At 43.0% G+C, this 22,638-nt stretch overlaps 1 protein-coding gene across 1 annotated transcript in view; it reads left to right on the top strand.

Moving 5' to 3' along the window:
* Window positions 1-20,743: 20,743 nt before the first annotated feature.
* Window positions 20,744-22,638, top strand: part of LOC146177101 (cytochrome P450 2U1-like) — a 63,028-nt gene continuing 61,133 nt past the window's right edge. Inside the window, exon 1 of the mRNA XM_084581465.1 lies at window positions 20,744-20,808. Within this exon, the coding sequence (XP_084437591.1) occupies window positions 20,744-20,808 (65 nt within the window). The remainder of the gene's footprint in view (window positions 20,809-22,638) is intronic.

Genomic DNA, 22,638 nt, shown 5'->3' with positions numbered 1-22,638 from the left:
CGCGTTACATATTTCGGCGATGTTGCCCTCCTTTTATATGATTACATTATTATTAAAGTAATTCCCATAATATACATTATTCATTAGAATTTTTTTTAAAGTAGGAGCACTTGCGTTTATTTAGTTTTAAAAGTGGGTGCCACTGAGGTTGCATATATCGTGATACAAAGGTTACTTTGAGCGCGACTGAGCAGCCGTCGCTGACTCCGCCGCCGCATGACAGCGGTTCACACTAAAAATACTGGCTCCTATTTCAGGCAGAACGACTGGAATAAAGCAAGCGTCTCGCTCAGTAAACAGCTGGTCGAGAAAAAAAAATTGCATTTCCTTTGCTTGAGGGTATTTGTTTTAGGTGCGTTCAGCACGAATTTGGGGTGCATGCCTTAGAATTGTGCTTCTAGAATGGGGTAGTGTGGTTCTACATGTTTAAATAAAGTCTGTTGCACGGCTAATTTGTGCTTGTTACGAATATGCTTGTTGTGCTGTTTTAGTCCAGTGTACGCGTGCAGGAAAGAAAAAAATACAAACTGTTTACCAAAGTTAATTACAAAATATTGGGCTGGAGCAGTTCTTTTTGACAGATTTCTGGGCCCGCCGCACTAACACAGTGCAGATGCGATGGCCACGTAGTAGTGGTTGTTGAGAGTAGTCAGCCATCGGTACTTTTAGTAGCCTGCAGTTCTGTTTGCCAAACGTCCATATGCAGCATGTGGCTAAACCACTAATTATACATCCCTTGTTTTTTTTTCTTACGATATTATCACTGAACCGCAGCACACCTTTCTGCCTCCCTTATACAGTACGAGAATCAGAGTACAAGGACCCATTTTATACGCGTTTTTGTCTATAGGTCTATAATTCACCGCAACTGAGCTCCTAGGTTCATGGGAACAACGTTGATACTGCTTGATCAGCATGCTCAGATTCTGCTGGTAAAAACATTAACGGTTTCTATCTAGTATTAACACCTGATTGTTCCATAAATAGTAATATATGCGAATACTGAAACAATCATATCTAAATGCTAATATTCGTTTTCAATCTACTCAATCTGTTACACTACAGGTATACGCACTAGCGTGTCCTAATATCCCGAGTCATCGACCACCCCTCGCGAACTCGAACTGAAATCCATCAAAAAAAGAGGGTGGGCGATATCTCACGATCGAACGGATGGCCGGACGAAACGGAAAAAACTTTACTGTCCGACGTATACAGGGGAGACGCGAACAGGTCACTCCCGCCTAGACAACATCCGTTAGCCCTCAGCCAATTGGATCAATTGGAGTTGAGTTGTCGGGTCGGATCTGAACGCTAGTGTCTCCCAGTGTTCAGAGTCTAATGAATTGACTTGCTTGTAAAGCTTGAGCGCTGTTCTGGATCATATGATTGAGACCGGCCCTATTATTGCATTGTTTGCATTTTTTGAACATTGTTCTTCATAATAAAAGCTACGTAATTATGCGTCTGGAATTGAGTTCATTTAGAGTCGTCTCGTAATCGCTGTCGTAGAAAGCGATTTTTCTGGGGGTGGGTATTACATTATTTCGTTTGAGTTTCTTTTGCGCTCTACAAGATTCTTCATTTCTTCTCGTCGACCTTGTCACCACCATGTGACATCAGGTGGAGGGGCTGTCGTTAGAGATCCCGCTAACTTCTTCAAGCGAAGACTTCAGCATTGTTCCTAGCACCTTGGGGACCAGCCGGCAGGTCACCGAGCTAGCCGCCGACTTCAAGGGCTCAAATCCGAGCACGGTGTGCGGCCGGACACCGTTCGACCCCTGGAGAAGGCCCCAACATTAAAAATGCCGCAGTCTGCAGCACCGGTTGTCGTCGTGCAGTCTGGGAGCGCTTATCTTCCAAGGACTGCCCACAGAAGATGCGGAAGACTGGCAGGACCTTTTGCGATAATAGCACGTTGCCTGTTATCGTTGCCACCGAATCGTTTACTCCTTTTGTGGGAGCAAGTCAGCCAAATAATGAAATTCTTTAGTGCACACCCGGACTCTGACGTATGCATCCAGAGTATCATACAGAGCGCGGAGCTGACCGAGCCCGGCAACTCCACAAACGTTTTACCGGTCGCCCCGACGTTGCATACACAGATGCCTCCCACCACCTCCGTCGCGCCACTATGGTTGCGGTTGCATTGGCACCCCACCGAAACTGGCACAACACCTGCAGCGTCCTCAACGCCGCAACTGTTACCACCGCAGAAGAGGTAGCCATCGCGTTAGCTCTGACCGACCCCTCCACCAAAGTAGTCGTTAGCGATTCCCAACAGGCAATTCGTAATTTCGATGCAGGTCGTATATCCCGATAGGCGCACACTATCCTCCGATCTCTCCCCTTACCGTTTACACCTAGTCTTCTCATATGGGCCCCAGCTCATGAGGCGCTCAGCGGGAACGCACAAGCGCATGCTCTAGCCCGAGAACTCAGCTACCAGGCGGAGCACCCTCCTCAGCCTGCCGCTTCCTCTGACACTCCCCAAGGTACTCATTCACGCCTTGTTACATACACGGATATCCTCCAGCAGTATCGGCTCGAACGGTGTCTATACCCCCTTGCACACCGGGAACTATCCCGGCGCGAGACTGTCCATTGGCGCAAAATAAAAACAGGAACCTTTCCCAACCCATGGCTATATCGCAAAATTTTCCCCAATCTTATTGAACCTAGCTGCAAACACTGCTCACAACCGGCCACATTCATTCACATGGTGTGGGCATGTATAGGACACAACGCAGACAATACAGCTACAGTGGATGCGTGGGAGTCCCTCCTGCGTACCACCGAGCTCGCCCAACAGCGCCAACTCATTTTGCGCGCATTGGATGCCGCAGAGTCCCAAGGGATCCCTGCTGACCTTCTCTAAGCAGTGCAACCAGTCTCTCGGCTGGTTCTTCTTTAGGAGTAAATAAAGGGTTTATCATCTACATCTACTTATTGTCACCGATCTTTTCATCAGCACGTGACAATATTGTTACGGTGCGCAATATCGAGATGACGATGACGCGCTGGTGTGGTGTTGTGAAGACGACGACGCTCAGGCTAAGCTGGGTTCGTTCTGGTGGTGTGTGCTTCTGCCAGTTATCTAGCGCTTACCGCTCTGTACATTACCCTTAACATTATGTTCGGGTGTGCACGCCGGGACGGTTACTGCACAACCTGTTGCGCGACCGAGCATAGTTAGCTAGGTATCCGAGTAACCTTGGGCAGAGATTGCTTATTAATAGGAAGGGAAAGGCGCGGTAACTGTCTCACTTGTTTTCTGTGGACACCTCAACCGCGCCGTAAGGGAAGGTAGGAAGGTGGGAGTGAGAGTGGAAAGAATGAAAGAGGAGCCGTAGTGGAGGGCTACGGAATAATTTCGACCACCTGGGGATTTTAACGTGCGCTGATATCGCACAGCACACGGACGCCTCTTCGTTTCGCCTCCATCGAAACGCAGCCGCCAAGGTCGGGTTCGAACCCGGGTATTCCGGACAGTAGTCGGGCGTCTTACCACTGTACCATCCCGGCGGGGCAGAGATGGAAGCCCAATATCTCAAACTCTGATTGCTCTAATATTGTGATAAAAGAAAGATTGCCTACATAAAAGCCTTAGAGATAATCCAAAATATGAATCCAGTTGATTCCCATTGAATTGCCAAATGTTATCCGCTTTAAACGTGCTGAAGAATAATTCAACCAAAATGTTCTCATACGTAAAAGAAGGAAAATTCTCCTAGCTCGTCGTGATTTTAACACCACACGGACATATTGCAGACCACATTGCAGAAACTTCGAAAACAAACTGGTAGATGACATTTCTATAAACGCACCATAGAAGGAACTCTAATATAAGTACTCACACTTACAAATTTCGTCAACAATTCCATAAAAGAAACCATATCAATGAATTTGAACGAAAGCTATTTCAATAAATGGAACCATGATTGACAATAAATTACAGATACATATAATTATCCATGGATTGAAAGCATTAAACAAATTCGAAATAATTTTTCCCAACTTTTTATCTCAGTCAAGTGCTATCTGTACATGGCCAATTTGGTTGGTTGGTTGGTTGGTTTGTTGGTTGGTTTGCGGGGTTTAAGTCCCAAAGCGACTCAGGCTATGAGAGACGCCGTAGTGGAGGACTCCGGATATTTCGACCACCTGAGGTTCTTCAACGTGCACTGACATCATATTGTTATATCAACTTTTAATAACCTCCAATATAAAATTCACATTTAGAGAAGATGCGATAACTTTTGATTATTTACCTACTTGCAATCTATTCAAGGATAAAAGAACACTATAACAAAACAGAAAATTCTTGCAGAGAATAAAAAGGAAATATTTAGATAAATCAGATTGTGGTATCATATGAGCAAAAAAGTTAACAGGCATCATTCCTAAATGTTTAGGTATGTTACTTTAAATTCACTTCAATTAAAACAAGTAATCTCCTCTTTAACCCTATTCCAGTAGCAACAATAGTGGAAACACAATAATCTGCGTACATACCTTCCACGTTTAAACCGAAAACGTAATTACTTTACACAATTATTATTATAACAATGAAATATAATAATGGCGGAATTGATTTCCCTAGAGAAATTTGGTTTCGGCCTTGCCGTTGCTTCGCCTGCAGGTCAGCCTCCTCTCCCTGCTCATCCGCGGCTCTTGGAGTTTGCTGCGCAGACGTGGTAATGACATCATGTTTACGGCATATATCCACCTTATTTCCCACTGGACATAGCCCCACTGAGAACTGGATAGTCCTTTCGTCGACGTATAATTTTGCTTGCTTTTCCAATTATGTCCATCCATTCATTTTGAATAATATTACGGTGTAGGGCGTGTCCCGCTGCAAAAGTCATGTATTGGGCTTCACCCTTCCAAACGTGACCGAATTGAGCATCATGCTTTGCGCAACATGAGAGTTCTCTCCGCGATTACATTTGAATTTGGGATTGCCCCATTCACATTTTTCAAGCAATAGAGTGGATATCGTTCCTACTAGCAACTACAGCAGTTAAGGTTTTCGCGTGCACCTCATCAAGAATTTTTAACTGGGGGCATAAATAGAACGATTCACTATAGGCGAACGGAATCAGCTACTCAATCGTTTACATTTTGCCTTTTTTGGCCCCTGCCTCCTTGCTTTCCTCGCGGCTTTTCGGGTGGAGTGGGGGGAGAGGAGGGCGCTTTTCATTAGCACTGAGCATTTGCGTCTCGGGGTAAACCACTAGAAGTAACAACTTAAATCATCACTTCATTAACCTATATTATTTGTTGTAATATTTTATCGTTTTAAATGTTCTTACCAGAAATGATTTTAAATTTTGGAACACAAATCTGTTCAACAACTATTGCTTTAAACAAATTTGTGAATCGCGTATGTTGAATACGTACCTGAATTTCAAAATATATTGTCAAATTATAAACCAGTTACACAGCATAATGGGCAGTGTGAAACCAACAAAAAATGATATATATTAGAACAGTTGGTCACAGTGCCATAAAGGGTGCTATATGAAGCATTGAAAATAATAGGCTAATATTTAGCTTCTTTGACATCACACTCACATCCTAAAGGAGGGAAGGAAAATTAGGAAAAAATAAATACAGGAGAAAGAAAAAACAATAATACAAATTGTTTTGGAGGGCAGTAGTTTATTTTAAGTAAGTCTGGGCTCAACCTCCAGTGCTTTCAACAGCAACAGGCAATACAAACACGCAGCACTGCCCAATATTTCGAGAAATATCGGCAAGCGACTAGTCCAAGGTACTATTACATTGTGAGTAATCAAGAATCATCTTAAACAAGAAGAGGGGAGGTCGAGAAGTCTACGAAGGCATCAAATGAAAATTTTATGTTTACAGACATCAAGCGATTATCACGTTAAAGATTGAAACAAGAAAACTAAAAAAGAAGATTCAGTGAAGGTAGATAATGTAGCTTTTTTGTGTTTCTGCCTTTTTTCAAATCTTTATTTGGATCAAAACCTCGTTCTGTTATCTTCTATTTGCTATTTGTCTGCTACGTGGTGTATTCAAATACCTCCTTAATAATTTAAAATGGCCTTACTATAAAATCTCAGATCAGTTTACCAGTGCAGCATGGGTATTTCGGAGAGAGCTGATGCAGAATGCTGCGACTGGGCATGTCATAGGAAAAATTCAAGACTAAGAAGGAACGGTCGAGAAAATGTCCATATTTTCCTGTTATGGCGCTTGTCTTTCCATCAATGACATTAGCACGAATGCGGGAATATATTCTCTGTTTTTTACAGCAGCATTATGATCATAGCAAAGAGGAGAGCCTATTTTTATCGCTGAATTATCGACAGCACGACGCTGTCTCCCTGTCGGAAAAAACTACAAAACATTTTCTGATGTTACGACAGAATTTCTGTGCGGTTTTTGACGGGAAACCTGTTGTGACAACAGAACATTCTGTAGTAACATCAGAAATTTCTGTTGTTACAACAGAAACGTGCTACAGAACTATAGACGACAGAAATATACTACAGAAAAACTACACAGCTACAGAAAAATATTATGGTTACGACAGAACTACAGGATATTTTGTCGTATTTTTGACGCAGTTTAGTAGTTTTTTTCGACTGGGCTTTATATATTGAATTTGTTTTGTTATGTAATTCCTTGAAACACAACAAATTTCAAGCTGCTGATTGGCATCCTAAAAGTGAGGTCAAAGTTTTAAATAAAGCGAGCTGTAATTCATGCCCAAATTGCTTTGCAATGGTTGTGAAATAAATGAGTGAGGAAGTTTAGCGCTTGCAATCTAATGGCTGCGCTACAATTTATGACAGACCATCGGCTATCATATTCCTTGATATAGTAATAGCACTCTGTATATCTGCATTGCAAGCAGCGAGGCTCACTGGCAGAAAAGTAAAGTACGTCATTATCGCGCCTCGCCGCATTACGGTGCCAGGACACATGGTAAACTATACCTAGCATAGCAATGGAGAGGGTAAGAGTGCAGCGTCCGGTTGCCATGCTTATATGTCCAGGCGGCAAAGCGTCAAAGGCAGAAAGCGGCGCGGGCCATTAAGATCACATCATAGATGACTTGCCGATAGCTGGATTGCTGAGAGCGGATCGAAGAAAGTCTTTATTTTTGCGTCCGTGGAAGTTTGAGTGTATGGCGGCTTTGCGATACCCATGGGCGACAGAATGGGAAAACTCTAGCGGACGCCATCTTGCGCAGACTGTTTGAATTATTTTCTGTGCTTCGCACGCTATACATGTTGCCGCTGTTATATAATGTAGAGCAGGCCGATGAAAACTGAAGGAATAATAACAATAGGCGCGAATAGACAAGGACGAATGGAAGATAACAAGACTGGCGCTTAAGAAGCAAAAGCTTAATGAAAGCAGAGAGGAGCTTTAATACGCAATCCGGTTAGCATGTGACCTTGTCAGTGCGCTTGTGCATTGCGTATATAAGCTGCTCCTTGCTTTCAATAAAGTGTCCGTAGTTCAGCGCTAGCCATGTTGTCCTGCATTCGTCCTTGTCTGTTCACGCAGGCTATTATGCATGCTGACCAATAGACCCAAACCATGTATCTAGTCAAGATTGAACACTTCTCTGGTATTCGTTGTCTACAGACAACGTATCCCATTAAATTGCCCATTGATTATACTGGAAATAGTGAAATCACGAGTGGCATTCGTCAAGTCATAAGAAATAATCAACCAAAACGCCTGAAGCCAGATATATATACGCTGTCTTTGCAATACGGCCACCTGCCTTGCCCAGCGCCACTTGGGCAAAGAAATCTGTCTGCAGAATTACGTATATGTCCTGGTTTGAAAATGTAGATAAGATAAATTTGTTGCATGGTGAATTCATTAAGCGAGGCTTGATGAGACATTATTTGAGATGATTGAAGTGCCAAAATGAATTTGTGAAATCAGATGAGTCGTGAGTCGCAATGATTACTTTAATCTGACCGAGTCGTTAGGCGGAGTTAGAGAGAATAGGTGGCGAGTTTTGATAGTCACAAATGATGCTTTCACAGCCAGTACATTGATGCTTTTATTTCTGTGAACGCCCAGGTTGAACAAACTGATTAAAAATGTATGACATTGCGAGGTAAGCATGGCGAAATATGATCGCGACTACTGAATAGACAGATGGTGGTGCGATCAGTGCGGCAGCGGCCGCGCTTGGAAAGGAGTAAAATGCAAGATATTTGCGTACTGCTCGATATCATTGCTAGTTAAAAGATCTAGTTAGTCGAAATTACCCTCCGTTGGATATATCTGGTGACATTAGCAAGTAAAACTGCCTTCTATGTCAATGTGGTTTAGTGCGTCTTGCGAAGGAAACCTGCATGATCTGCCGTTAAACGTAATCGGTGAATCATGTAATCACTTTAGCGTTACGCACTTTGACTTCAGGCACCATTCTCTTCTTCCAGAAGAATCTTGAACGAGTCCCACAAGAGCCTCAAAGTTGCGCAAGCTTTAGTTTCCATGATCTTGTTTTCGTACAGTTGCGTGCTTAAGAATATGCGGCATAGGCGAAAAAGTACTTACATATACGAAGTCTTCTCGTAATAAAAATGCGAAAGCTCGCTGGAACCAAAGTACTTGCTTAAATAGGGCCTTACCTAAGTTAAAAAGGTGGTTGTCAAAAGCCTGTCAATTCGCCTAGTATCCTTTTAAAGCGTGAAGATATAGATGGTTGGTATATATTTGAAGTCTTTCTGACGTAATGTTAGAGGGAAGTTGGGTATAAGCGTGTGCGAGTTAATATCCTAACTTGTATTTTCCACTTTACCAGTCACATCTGGGGCTGGGTGAACTATAAGTTTCAGCTGAGCCAAATTTATTTGTCAAACCATCGCTCCCTTTTAGCCCACCTTACCAGTTCAATATATTAGGTGTACACTTGAAGAAGAAATTCTGGAACGAAGTTGATGAAGGGCACAACGCGCAATGCACAGTGGAAAGGAGCAACAAATAAACATGCTGAGTAATAGACTGTGGTGATAGCTACGATGGTATGTAATGGGTTCTCACGAAAAATTCCTGGTATAGCGATTGCTCCGAAAGTGGATCCCGAGCTTGGCACAGGCTGCTGCTGTGCTAGAAGGACCACCATCATCATCGTCACCAGCCGGACTATGCTCACTGCAGGGCCAAGGCCTATGCCATGCACTTCCAATTCACCCCGTCCTGTGCTAGCTACATCCACTTCGCCTCTGCGAACGTCTTAACCTGATCCGTCTACCTTACGTATTACGCTTTCCTTCCCTTGGAATTCGATTTGGGGTTGCTTAACGCAACGTCATTAGCGAATAACAGACTACTGAGGCACTCTCCATCGACCCTTATTTCAAATGTTTGAATACTTCCTCTAAGGAAGCTATTATTATTACTGCGAAATTCATGTCTCATTGCCTAACAACTTTCGTTTTAGTAATTTTGTTACTTTCTTTGTGCAGAACTATGGTTGTTGTTCACGCACTATAGATAGCTTCCAGCACTTTCACATACGGCTAGTGTACACCCTCATTTCACTATGCCTGTAGGACTGTCCAGGTTTGTACTGTGTCAAATGCTTTTTCGTAATCAATGAATGCTATGAATAAGGGTTAGTTTTATTGCGTACATTTTGTAGCTAGAGCCACATCTTCCCCAGTCTCGCCATTTCGCCGTGCCTGTCCGGTGCCTGTAGATGCTTGTCCGAAGAGCGAAGAAGAAAATGGAGTAAGAGAAAACAGAGATGAAGAAAAGAAAACGAAGAAAAAGAAGGGACAGAAGAAAAAGGAAGAAAAGAAGGAAAAGGACAAGAAGAAGAACAAGAAAAAAGTAGGACATATATCTCGGTAGTATGTTGAGGCGAACGCCAACAGCGAGGTACTAGGACAGATGACTCATTCGATAGCGGTGTGTCTCTCAGTTCGACCTAGAGACGATGCCATACCACTAGAAGTCGTCTACAGCCGAAAGAGAATCGTCAACGACGACACGCAAGGAGTGCTCTTATGTGATATTTTTCCCTCATGGCATAATGCTGGAACCATAGAGTAAACTACTATGTGCAAAAGCCATGTCTTTACTTTCAAACGGGACCTAAGCGTAACAATGCATATTGCCCTCGCACCTACAGGTTTAACCACAAGCTAAACCACAGCTAAATGTTTTCTAGCATCTGCTTGATGATATGGATTTGATCGATGGTGAAGGAAGCCACAGCATTCTTGGTTTTGAGTGACGCTGTAATACTTTGCAATTAAGAAGAGTACAACAAATTTAGAATGTGGCATAATAATGCCAAATGACCACGAGATCACTACATTCTTCCTCAGTGACAGGAGTACGAGTTGCTCGGAAAACACTTCAATAAAACATCGGAATATTGGCTTTGTGTTGTTAGTGCTTATATAGGAGCTCTTATCATTTCAGCGCAGTAGTTTATAAATATCATGCACAAGTATTATCATTCTTGCCTGCTTACTGTTAATTTTGATGTCAATATAGAATGTATGCAGAGTGGCAGCGTTTCGGAGAGGAATATTATGGCTGCCAGTAAGCTTAGTTAACGTAGTTATGCATTTCCTGCGGTTTTTGTTACGTGTGCGTACTTGGCAACGTTTCTGTGAGCGTGTTTTATTCATTTGAAGAGCACTGGCAGTTCCATTCTGCGACGTCATTTTACGATACCATCAGGTCAATTACATGGCAGAAAAGTCGCAGACGGTCATGCAACAGCAGTGACACGCGGGTGACAGCCAGGACTATATGCAGGTGGCCCCAGCGCTGCTCGATTAATCAGAGCTACGTTGTTAGCGTGTCCTACTTTCTCTTCGCTTTTTGAGAGAATAAAATTTTGAAGGAATAACAGCGCGGAGACAAGGGACAAGGAAGAAGACAACACCTGCGCTGTTGTCCCTTGTCCCTTGTCTCCGCGCTGTTATTCCTTCAAAATATGTACCAACTAGCTCAACTTTCCGTGTTATTGAGAGAATAAAAAGAAAGATTAGCCCTCTGAAATTCCTCTTTACATCAAGGTCTTTGAATTAGAGTGTGTTCAGCGCAGCGCCTCACCGGTTCAGATTATAGGTAACAGTATTACTATATTATTTCTTATGCCTATAATGGTCTTCATTTTTGTTCAATGTATTTGGTATGTTTGGCTGGTTTGGTGCAGTTTCAGGACGTTTATTGTTCTCGTTAAGAATAACTAAGCATAGTGAATGTGTGACTTATGATTTAAAACGGTGACGTGCTTCTTACTATTTAGAAATTTCACAAAAAATAAGGCTTCAATGCATGACTAATCTGTATTGCCTTGGCAGCTGTAAATTGAGAGAGCGCTCTTAAAAACGCGCTGTTGCTTTAACTCCGAAATTGTTTATCGTTCACGGTTTTCACTCTGCAAGACATTATCACGATAACGACTAAGATTTAGTTACAACATCGATAAGTAAGATGACAGACGCATTCTTCCTATCCTTAACTTTAATGAGAACGTGCCAATATTCGTCGTGAAAGCCAGTGTCAGCACTGGTGCATAACAGCATGAGCGAGCATCACTCACTACCAGTGAAATCGCGGCACTCCTTACAAAACTGTATTTAATTTTTCATAGCATCACCCTGGAAAATAGAGGACATGGCAGGTACAGAAAATAGATTTTCTAGCCAACAGTTTTCGGATTTTCGTTTTCAGCGATTAATATGTGAGAAAGCTAAGTAGGTTGAAAGCGCAGTAGTATTTTTCCACGCTTCGTATTTTCAACTTCTTTTTAAAAGTCATATCTTTTTTTGTACACATCCTATATGGCAGTGCGCCTTTTGAGGCTACGTAATTATGCACTCAACGCGGCAGCATTACAATCGTAAGGTGCAGTATTCATGCACGAAGTATAAGTGCTGCACTGCATGAAAAAATATGCTTTAATGAGTCTGTGCACTTTCTCGTAACATCTTTCCCAATTTGGTTTCATCATTTTATGTGTTTCTGAACGTTCATGAGAGCAGTGTTTATGTGGTTCAGCTTTTAAGGGAAAAGAGCATCACAAATATTTAAGATCTCAAGCGGTTCATTCGATGTGGTCCGAGCGCACAGCTTGGGTTAGACGACATAACTAGACGCCATTTAATAGAAATATCTTTGTCGCAAACGACAAAGACTTAGATGCCGAACGTTTCGTATATTATGCGCACTAATAGAACCGTGGTAATCTAATTAAAATTTTCATAAACATCACCCAGTGAAAATGAAACTAGAATTAGCTTTATTTTTGAGTGACGGTCAAACCAAATCTTTGGGACCGTTGGACAGCGTAATGGTCAAAGGCCGCCAAAATGGCCAGTGATGTCTTCGAATCAACGAATCGACACTGCTACGGAACCCTGCAGAAGCTGGAGAGGTCTGGGCGAAGATGACCATGCTCTGTTCCTAGTTCAAATCGACGCAGGCGTGCTCAGCCGGAAACTACACGTCGCAGACAGTTGACTCTAAGCTTCCAGAATCTCTCCACGTAGTAGAGACGCCGTATCTGCTGTGAATGGAACCAGAGATTCTCTCGCAATTTTAGCGAATGGTCCGCGAACTCTCGGAACAGCACTTCTGTATACAACCGATAACTTGGCGTCCACTCACGGAGCATATAAATGAAAAGGTGAAGGAAGATTTAGCGCGGGCTCAAGTATAGCCCAACCTTGTACCGCATACCTGAAACCTAGAACAGGCGAGTTATCCAACGAAGAAGAGCTCCAGGAAGAGAAAATGTGTAAATATGTTTTTTACTGCAAAAACCAATAATGATTGTCGCTTGCAGAATCACATGATTAGTCCCAACAAAGTGGAATTGAGAAAATGTGGAACTTGCCAGGGCCGATGCTGCTATATTTGAAAGCCACGGACAATGCAGTGCTAACGCGAGCAGATGAAGAGTGGCGCTAGAATCGGTTACTAGCAGTGATAAGGAAGCAGACCACGTAAGCTAAAGTGATTCTGCATGCCAAAGAGCTGGGCATGCGGCCCCAACGAAAGAACGGTGGTAGATCTCTGCTATTAGTAAATAAACGGGATAACCCGCTTTAATTATGAGTTATTTGGTTTTTCTATATTTATGTGGGAGCTGTAAATTACAACAAAGATTGATTGAATTATCTAGTAATAGTTTTATACCGCTGTTGGGTTTATTGCCCAAGAACAGCCAAATGCTGCGAGTGCCATAACTGGAACTAGAAGCATTCCTCCTCACGCAATGTGAACCGCGACCGTGTAATAATGTCAATCATTTAAGATGCGAACTGTGCTATGTGTGCATTGTAGGCTATAAAAAGGAGTACGACTCTGACACCTATCGAGTTTTATTTTTGTCCTAATAGGGTCTGCTAGCAGGCTGTAATGACCAACGAAGCATAATTACCGTCGTAGAGATACTGTAGCGCATTATTGTCGATGACCTCAGCTCTAATAGATATTAAATATCGTAACATTATTGCTCAGAAAGAATGCTCTGCAGTGGTATTAAGCCTCCCGATAGTGTATATTCTTCGCTGACGCCATTAGAAGTTGTAGTTAGTGTTCAGTAGGCTTATCAAAATCCGAAAAATGCATACTAACTTTAAAACATTAAATACACAAACGTACTCTTTAAACAAATTTTGGTATTTTGGAGTATCTATAACAGCTGACCTCCAGAAATCATGCTTGAGAAGCGAAATAATTACCGCGGGATGTGGGAAACGTGTGCAAAGCATAAAGGACGAATGTTCAGCCTTGGCTCCAAAGAAAAATGGCCCAAGCAGCACGCCGTCAATGGACCGCCAATGGTCCAATATTGGGATATATTGGTCCCAATATTGGTCAATATTGGCGTCTGATTGGGGCGCACAAAGAGGCAAGATATATGCCAACCAATTTGATCGGCTCTCCTATCAAAACCAGTATTGGCATACTACCTTGTTTACTGGCATTCAACGGCACTCAATGGCTACTCAATATCTTCCACCCAAGCTCACTCACTGGTTGTTATATCACGGCCATCCCGCCAAGCTCACTGGCCATCCAATATCTTGTATCCATGCTTATTCACTGGATATTCACAACTGGCATCCAGCCAGATTTATCGGCTACCCAATATTTCCAATCCAATCTTGCCCAGTGGTTTTGCATTATTGGCATCCAGCCAGAGCAATTGACAATCCGGCTAGTTGCTTTTTCGTGCTATGACTAATAGGCACCTGCAAAGCCATCCCCTACTTATGCAGTGCCGATATTTTTCATGCAGCTTTTTATTTAAATAAAGCATGCTGAGGATATCCATGCACAGAAAATAATACAGCTGAAAGGTTCACTGCATGGTGATTTATTAGGTGTGCACGTGTTACAGGGCATGGAAACATTTAGGCAGAACTTATAGACTTCAGTGCTCCTCCTGTCTTTGCGTCCCTTGGCAAGGTGTTTTTAGGTCCCAGGTTGGAGGAAGGCGCTGCGTTCATCACAGCTTCTTTTGTGGTCGGTTGTAGGGGCAGCAGCTCCATGCAGCCTTTAAAGATATGGACTTGAGCAGCGTGCATAACAATGTATTTCCTTTTGCAGAGGGCACCTGGAAGTAAAAGTAACATTCATAAATCCCATTAAGACAGAAAACTTTTGGAAAGTGGAAGTGCAGCTAGACCGTGGAGTAAAAATGCAAAATAAAGCACTACCTGTTGGCCCCCAGGCAACTTTCTTGTCTGATTTACTCAGGTTGAAATAAGCTGCATGCTCAGTGAGGCCGGCCATATTAACTTGTTTACATTGGTTGCGACATCTGGCAGTGCACGGCTTCCCATGTGGATGTGTTGTTGACGCTGGAAACATAAAACAAAATGATATTTGCCGTTATCAATTCGTTAAACGGTAGTCAGTGCTTGCCCCCTTATACTTGTAGTGCCTTTGTGATCGAACACCTGTAGAAGAAAGACGTCATCATAACTGGAAGCTTCAAATCAATAGCTTACCTTTGAATAGATTGCCGCGAGAACTAAAAAGAAACTACAAAGGAAAAACAGACAAAAAATGGCAGTCGCACTCCGACCGCGGCTGCTAAATTTAGTGTGCACCGCATCATTACAGCAAACAGAACGTTTTAAAAGTTGTCAAAGCTGCAGCTAAAACAACGTACGACACAGATGCTTTGGGGTTTGTATGATACACTCGAACTGAGAAAATAAAGAAATCCGTAACTTAGCATCACGTTTGTTGTGGGAACAAGTTTGTACGTGTGGTAAAGTATAAGAACTATGGTAGCAACTATATTAACCTATTTTAAGCGGCTATTTTATGACACTTCTACTACTCGGAATTAGCGCAAGAGAAAGATCAAACACGTGAATAAGCTACGCGTCGTTTAGACCATTCCAATAGCGCATTCATAACGGCAAATTACAATATTAAATATTCGCTCACAATTAAAAATCATGTCCCAGAAAGCTCGACTTAACATATAGTTTGTAAAAGAAACTGACCACTTCAGACACACAACACACGCGCGATGAAGTTGTAACCTGAAAATCACACAAAACACGCGTCATGTTTTACAGGACCACGTTTTTCTTTTGCAATACAAATTAGCCACTTTTGCGCCGTAAATTTTGTCAATATGACCAGAGTTATGCATACAAAATAGTGCGCTGAAAATACAATTCAGAACTGACTGGCGTGGTGCGGTCGAAATAAATGACTTTCCGTTCTCGCAAGCATATCGGTTATTGACATGATGATCAAGGCTGACAACATACTGCACCAAATAATGCAAAAAAAAAGTATCTTACCATACGGTTAGCGCAGATTTGCAGACCTCAGTTGCAACAATCCAAAATGAATGCTGCCACGCAAAGTACATCCCAGCGATCTGATGCTTTATACACCTGGTAAGAAAAAGTAGCGATCTTACAAGGAGACAAAGCAAGAAATAATCTCAGAGAGCTCAGTTATGAACAAACAACTTAAAATGCTGGTGGTACTCACAAATATCCTCTTTCAGGCATGGCCATTAAAAACGAATCGGAACTTTCACAAGGCTTGGTTTTTCGGTTCGGCTGTCCAAAGCTGCGGGAGCTCGAGCAGCTCGAGCGGGCGGGGATTGTGTGGCCGACCAGACGCCTCTGAATCAGCGGCTTGTGTTGAGTTTTGAGGCACGGTTGGAAGGGGGCAGAAGGATGGTTGTGTTTTCTCTCCCTCTTTTTTTTTTTTTTTGCTTGAGATCTGTCGAAAGAGTAGGCATAAAGCTCGAAAGGGGGTGAGAGAAATGAAAGAGGTCCCACAGGACCACCTGAGCCCAGAAGGCTGCCGGCCAGGAAAGTTGGCGGGAAGGAAGGGAATAGTGAGGGGGAGTAGAGTGGGGGGCATTGTGAGCAACGCCGGCCTAGCCGGGAGGAAAGAGAGGGCAGTGAAGGTCGCTGCCCTTCCGCGATGACTGCTTTACGGGGAGAAAAGGCTACAAGACGGGAAGTTGAAAGCTGTTTGGAGAATTGCTTTAGTCAAGGCCCTCGGGCGGAGAGGCGACAAAAGGACGAGAGAATGGAAACCATATGTTCTTTGCGCCAAGCGTGTGAGGAGGAATGCGCAGAGTTTTGCCCTTGGCTTCGCTAAAACAACGAGGAGTGCGTTCGGAGCTCTTTGGTCGCCTCGACTGTTGGCTCGGTAACATTTTCAGTGGAATGATAATTTCGCTATATTTTTTTTGTTAATGCAAAATACGATTCACCTCATAGTTTCAAATAATAATCACATACGTAAAACAATCTTCAGTTTTCACGGAATCGTCCTCGGTTCGAACAAATGGACATTTTTTTTTTATTAAAGATGGCACACAGGTCGCTGTTCATGACGGAGTGCTCCTGAAACGTCATCACGCGCAACTGAGCGATGCAACAGCCCGTATACTTGCTGTATTCCTATTAAGGAAAAGAAAAGCGAAAACGACCATAACTACGAGTACTTCAAGGTTAAAAATTCCCATTATTCATTTTTATTCCTTTTTTTTTCAAATCAGGTGGACATTTAGAGCAAGGAAAAATCCGCGTAGAACTAAGCGTGGGCATATCAAGAAATACAAAATACTCGACGAGCTAAGATCTGAAGAACTAAATTTGCATTAAAGAAAAAATAGAAAGAAAGCAAGGGTCAACATTCAAGCTATATCTACGAACTTGGGGCAAGGTTGTCCTCAGAAAGAAGCGCGGTATAATCATCTTTCAACCCGCGGAAGCAGCGCTTGTGAAAGCGGCAGAATATTTCACAAAGGAACCCTAATTCTCAATCATGTGTTAAATTCTTCGAGAGTGGTGTTCTCTAAAAATGCCTCAAAACTGCTAAAGTAACGCACTCGCATTACGTTTAATATATATGAATTGCAATTAGCTGCCTGGTCGACCTGATGGGATAGAATTATTTAGTTCTCTGAAGGGAAACACCTTCGGTGCGGTGATTATATGGTTGGATAGTAAGGCAATGAATGTTTGAAGAATAGTTTCTGAACAATGCTTAGGACAGCGCTGTCAAACGCTGTGGTCAAATGCATCATTATGAGCCATATATTACAGCTTTCGAACAAGAATAACTTGCGTAAAGAGCATCGTTATTATGCAATTTCAATTTTGTTACCATATATGCTGGCGACACATGTGCGCGCATTCATTACACTGTAGGTAATTGTTTTAAATTTTTATTTTTTTTTCGTTTGCCTTGCCCCATGCAGTGCTGCTGATTTTTTTTATTATCTTTTACATGTACACTACTTTTTGGCAGTGTGCGATTTACGTCGCATTAGAATACGAACCATTCCAGGACAGTTCAGATTTCTTTTCTTGTCAAGTGAATTAGCTAGACATAACGTAGAATATATGTTGCTTGTATTTTTTTTTTTGAGCTGAAATATTTTATGCGCTGCTGCACCAATGGCTAAAGTCGTTCAGTCTTTGTCTGTTGCTGAAGCCCACAGCAGAGCGCAAAAGAGTACAGTACAAATTTGTGTTTAGTAGATATTAGAACTCGAAGGCCCTGAAAGCAGCCCAACATATCTGTCTATAAGAACAGCTAGTACTGAGCCGTGGTATAGTCGGTGCTTATGCTGAATGCCGGAAACAGCTAGGGTAATGGCGAATCATGCAGTGCGTGTTTGATTGGCTAGCGCCATCGATCTCTCCCACCTCTGCTTAGCTTGAACATGTTGGGTTTCTTTCCATCACGTAAAAAAAGGCGGAAATAATGATGCTACGCGTGCGTGTTTCCAATCATGGACAAACGTTTACAAGATGTGGATTCACCGGATATATTCGATCGTTTTTGCGTTTACTATCCAAACGTAACCCCTGGTGTTTGTTCAAGCGACACACACGTTCTGTTGCGTTCTTTGCATTTGAGTGCCTTGCGTTTCTTGACTGCGCAGGATTTTTTTCGCGGACACGCATCTATTAAACATTTGCTTGTCAGATCAGATGTGTGCTCGAGCGTGCGCGTATGCTTGTACTCGTATGCATATAAATAGGCCCATGGAACGAAATCCCGTGCGCGAGATGTGTTCGAGATCTGTGCATGGATATATCTGTGCATCGGATCTGTGCATCGGATCTGTGCATTGATGTGTCAATCACTTTCAATCATCCTGATTGGACGAGATCAGAAAAACAAATCGTCTCCACCGGGAATCGAATTCCTAGCCTAGTTGACGCTTTAACCAACTGCGCTAAACCCTGGATCGCGAAACTAGCACCATACGTAATTCTCATTGTCTACCGTGAGGATAGCGACTAGAATGACGCTGCAATTAGTGATAATGGCAATGATGACAGAATCAACGGTAATGACGCTGCGTTTAGTTGATAACGATAATGATACGTAATGCACCGTATGCAGTATCATTAATCTCGCCTTCGCTAATTTCTGCAGTCTAGATTCCACGTGCTGTCAGAATTTTTTCAACACTTGGCTAAAGTTGGAACACCATCTGTGTTAGCTACGTCCACGCGTGATCGACATCCGGGCCTCTAGTCTGCGGGAATTGTCTCGAAGATATTATATGCAGAATTTTACATTACAGTTAATCGTGCCTAAAGTCATAAATAAAAGAGTTCTCTACCAAAATTGTCAAGTATAATCGCAGGTCATCCACAACAATTAGCGAATCACAAAAATGTATTCAGAAAAATATATTCTACATTTTCCGTGATGGGCACTTCTGTTCATTTTGTCTGGTCAGCTCAGTCAAACAATTTTAGGACAATCTATACATTAATCCCAACAAACATATATATGGTGGCCCAAATTACGTATGGCGTATGAATATCTTCTACAGTTGAACGTAAACTGACGTCCGGGCCAGCGAAAAATTTAGTTGCGACGAAATTAGCCCCAACACACTGTCATATTGAGATGCAAGCATTAGAAATGTCTCTGTCGGTCAGAGCTGCTTCTACTGTTTTTTTAGCGCCGCCACAGCCTGAAATGTGCAAAGGTGGCCAGCCATCAAAGCTCATTAGACAATATCGACCACTAGAAACCATGATATATACAATGTTGGGATGCCATCAAAGCTGATGGGACAATATTGACCAATCTATGTCAAGATATATGCAATGTTGACAAGCCATCCATATTGGCAGAACATTATTGCCCAACCTATGCCATTAGGGTGCAATGCTCGCTAGCCATCACAGTCCATCGAACAATATTGAACAATATAATGCATATGTATACATTGTTGGCAGGCCGCCATGACAGGCGGGTCACTATTGACCAATATATGCATGATTTATTTATTGCTGACAAGACAACCCTAATGGCCGGACAATATTAACCTATTTATGCCATTATATGTGCAATGCTGGCCAGCCATCAGACCTCATTAGGCAATATTGACCGCTATAATCCAAGATATTACAATGTTAGGAAGCCGCCAAAGTTGGTTGGACATTATTGACCACTGTATGCCTAGATATATTCAATATTGAGAAGCCGTTGTTATTGACCGGACAATATTTACCAGGTTATACCATGGTGTGGAAGATATTGGCAAACAATTGCAGCTGGTTGGCCAATAATGACCAGGCTTCCTCATTGTGTATACAATAATGGCAAACTGTTCAATATGAATGAGCATTATTGACCGCTCTTAGCCGGTTGAATGCCAATAACGGATATGGGTGAAGTTCACTGGGCCAATAATGATTATGGTATAGCGTGGCTGCACATTATTGGTAGCTCAATGGCACCATTGGGCCACTTGTGGGCCAGTAAACCCCAATCAATCCCCATTATTGGGCCGATGAAATGTGCTGCCTGGGGGAGGAAGCTGTGCTCCGTCCTAACACAGAAACACTGATGCAGCCTTTCCTGCCTGAAAAATTAGATCTTTATAAACAAAACACAAAAAAGTACGCCTTACGTGTTGTTCAATGACAAAGATTCAGATTAAATACTTCACATACCACACCCCCGCCTCTTCCGAAGCGCAGGTAAAGAATGCTGATAGTAATAGAGTTACGTGGGGCAAATCGAGAAAACAGGCAGATGACTGACGCCGATGAGATGATAATAATGAAAGAAGCCACCGAGAGACCTTTCCGGTCTTGTACAAGGGACAATGACGAAAATGAACAGATGCATGACATGGTGATTGGCCTAACTAGATGAGTGAAGACCTAAAACAGGGAAGACAACGACTTGCCGCCGCATTGGCGACCGTATGAAACATGCCCATGAGGCCATGGAGCAGCAGAAGTGCCAGCTGATTCCTCACAAGAACCCGCTGCCGATGGCGCAGCAGACACCGTGCGCTGATGCTCCGAGCCTGGGTGAGGAGGGATGATGAATGTACCGTCTTTGTCAAAACTGTATAGCCCTGGGGGTCTGCTTCTGAGCCACGTCGTGCGGCTTGTAATGTGTACAATGTTCCATATCTTTTGAGAGCAAGAAGCTTTTTGCCCTACCCTCTCCTATGGAAAGGACCTCCACTAAAGCTAAATTAGCCTCACTACACGGCTCAGAAGTAGACCCCCCGGCTTCTACACTTTTGACAAAGGCTATACCTCACACCTTGAAATAAAATGTTACTCGGATGCAAGCCAGAGAATAGAAAGTTGACCGATGATGATGATGAGATGATTTTAATGAAAGGCGGGGGGCCTGGTGCGAGCGATCTTTCGTGTGCCACTGTCCGCTCCTTCCTCTTTCGTAACAATATTGAGCTCCTTAGTCGACTATCTAGCAGAGGACCTCTTTCTTCTGTACTAGAGTCTCACAGGTAACTTGCAATTTACACGGCGAATGCCAATCCCATCACGTATAAACTGTATCGAATCTCTCCAGCCGAGCGCCGAATTATTCACAATCCGGTCTAAGAGATGCTGCAGACAGGAGTGACTCGGGAGACTTCGAGTCCGTAGGCCGCGCCCGGAATACTTGTGGGAAAGAAAAACAATTCATGGCGATTTTGCGTTGATTCTTGTGGCCTGAATTCGGTGAAGAAAAAGGAGTACCCATTGCCCCGCATTAATGACGCTGTCAACTGCGTTCGGCGTCGTAATTCTCGTGCGTTTACCTCTGCTCCGGATTGTGCATATACCAATGGGCCCGTACAACAGAGTTAAGACTGCTTTCGTGACTCCTGATGGCCGGTTCAAATTTACTATAATGCCGTTCACCAAGTGCAGTGCGCCTATGACTTTCAAGGGTTTCATGAATACGGTACTTCGTGGCTTCATATGGGATGTTTGCATGTGCTAATTGGATTACAATATTAGTTTTGGAAAGACATTTGAAGAGCAGATTGAACGCCTTGTAATTGTTCTTGAATGTATCCGTGCGGTTGGACGCATCCTAAATTCTAAAAAGTTCTACTTTGAGAATGACACTCTTGTTCTTGGTTTCCTCGTAGATAAGGACGGCACTCAACATGATTCTCAGAAGCTGGCTGCAAAAAGACTTAGAAACACTAAGCACGATGAAGAGTTTTCGGAGGTTTCATGGACTGTTGTCGTATTTCCACCGCTTTATCCCTGGCTTTGCGCCCCTTGCACATCCTGCACAAAGACCCTGTTTGTTTAGACACCCGATTGTGATTTAGCATTCAACTAGCGAAAATTTGCTCTAACATCGGCACCCCAGCATGTAACTGCATATGCCAGCCGCATGTTAACGAAGTTAGAGACTAATTACTCCATAACCGAACTGGAATGCCTAGCTTTTCTTTGCCGTCCAAAATTCCTTCAATACCTATATGGCCGTTCCATTACGATAGTGACAGTTCATTATTCCTTATGCTGGCTTATAGGTTTACGCGGTCCACCTTGTCGCCTGGCACATTGGGGGTTACACCTGCAGTAATATGACATTTTTAACACGTACAAAGAGGTCATCGCCACAGTGATGCTGTCTGCGTGTCGCGCAATCCGTTGCTAAAACTACACGAGCGGCAGATTTCGACGGATGTTTGGCCTCGCTCTCAACGCCATTTCCAAAGACAGAGGCCGTCCTTCGAGACCGATAAAATGTCCTTCCGTTACAATCTTTGTTGTTGCGGCCAAAACAGGACCATGTTTCACAGCGTCCATGATGCAAAGGGAGAGTTTTGTACAAGAAGAATTACTCGGCTGACAATGT

This window comes from Amblyomma maculatum, chromosome 10, assembly GCF_055883805.1.
Source record: "Amblyomma maculatum isolate TAMU_Amacu chromosome 10, ASM5588380v1, whole genome shotgun sequence".
Classification (NCBI taxonomy): Eukaryota; Metazoa; Arthropoda; class Arachnida; order Ixodida; family Ixodidae; genus Amblyomma; species Amblyomma maculatum.
Note: the sequence above shows the minus strand (reverse complement) of the source record. Positions and strands in the feature narration are given on the sequence as shown.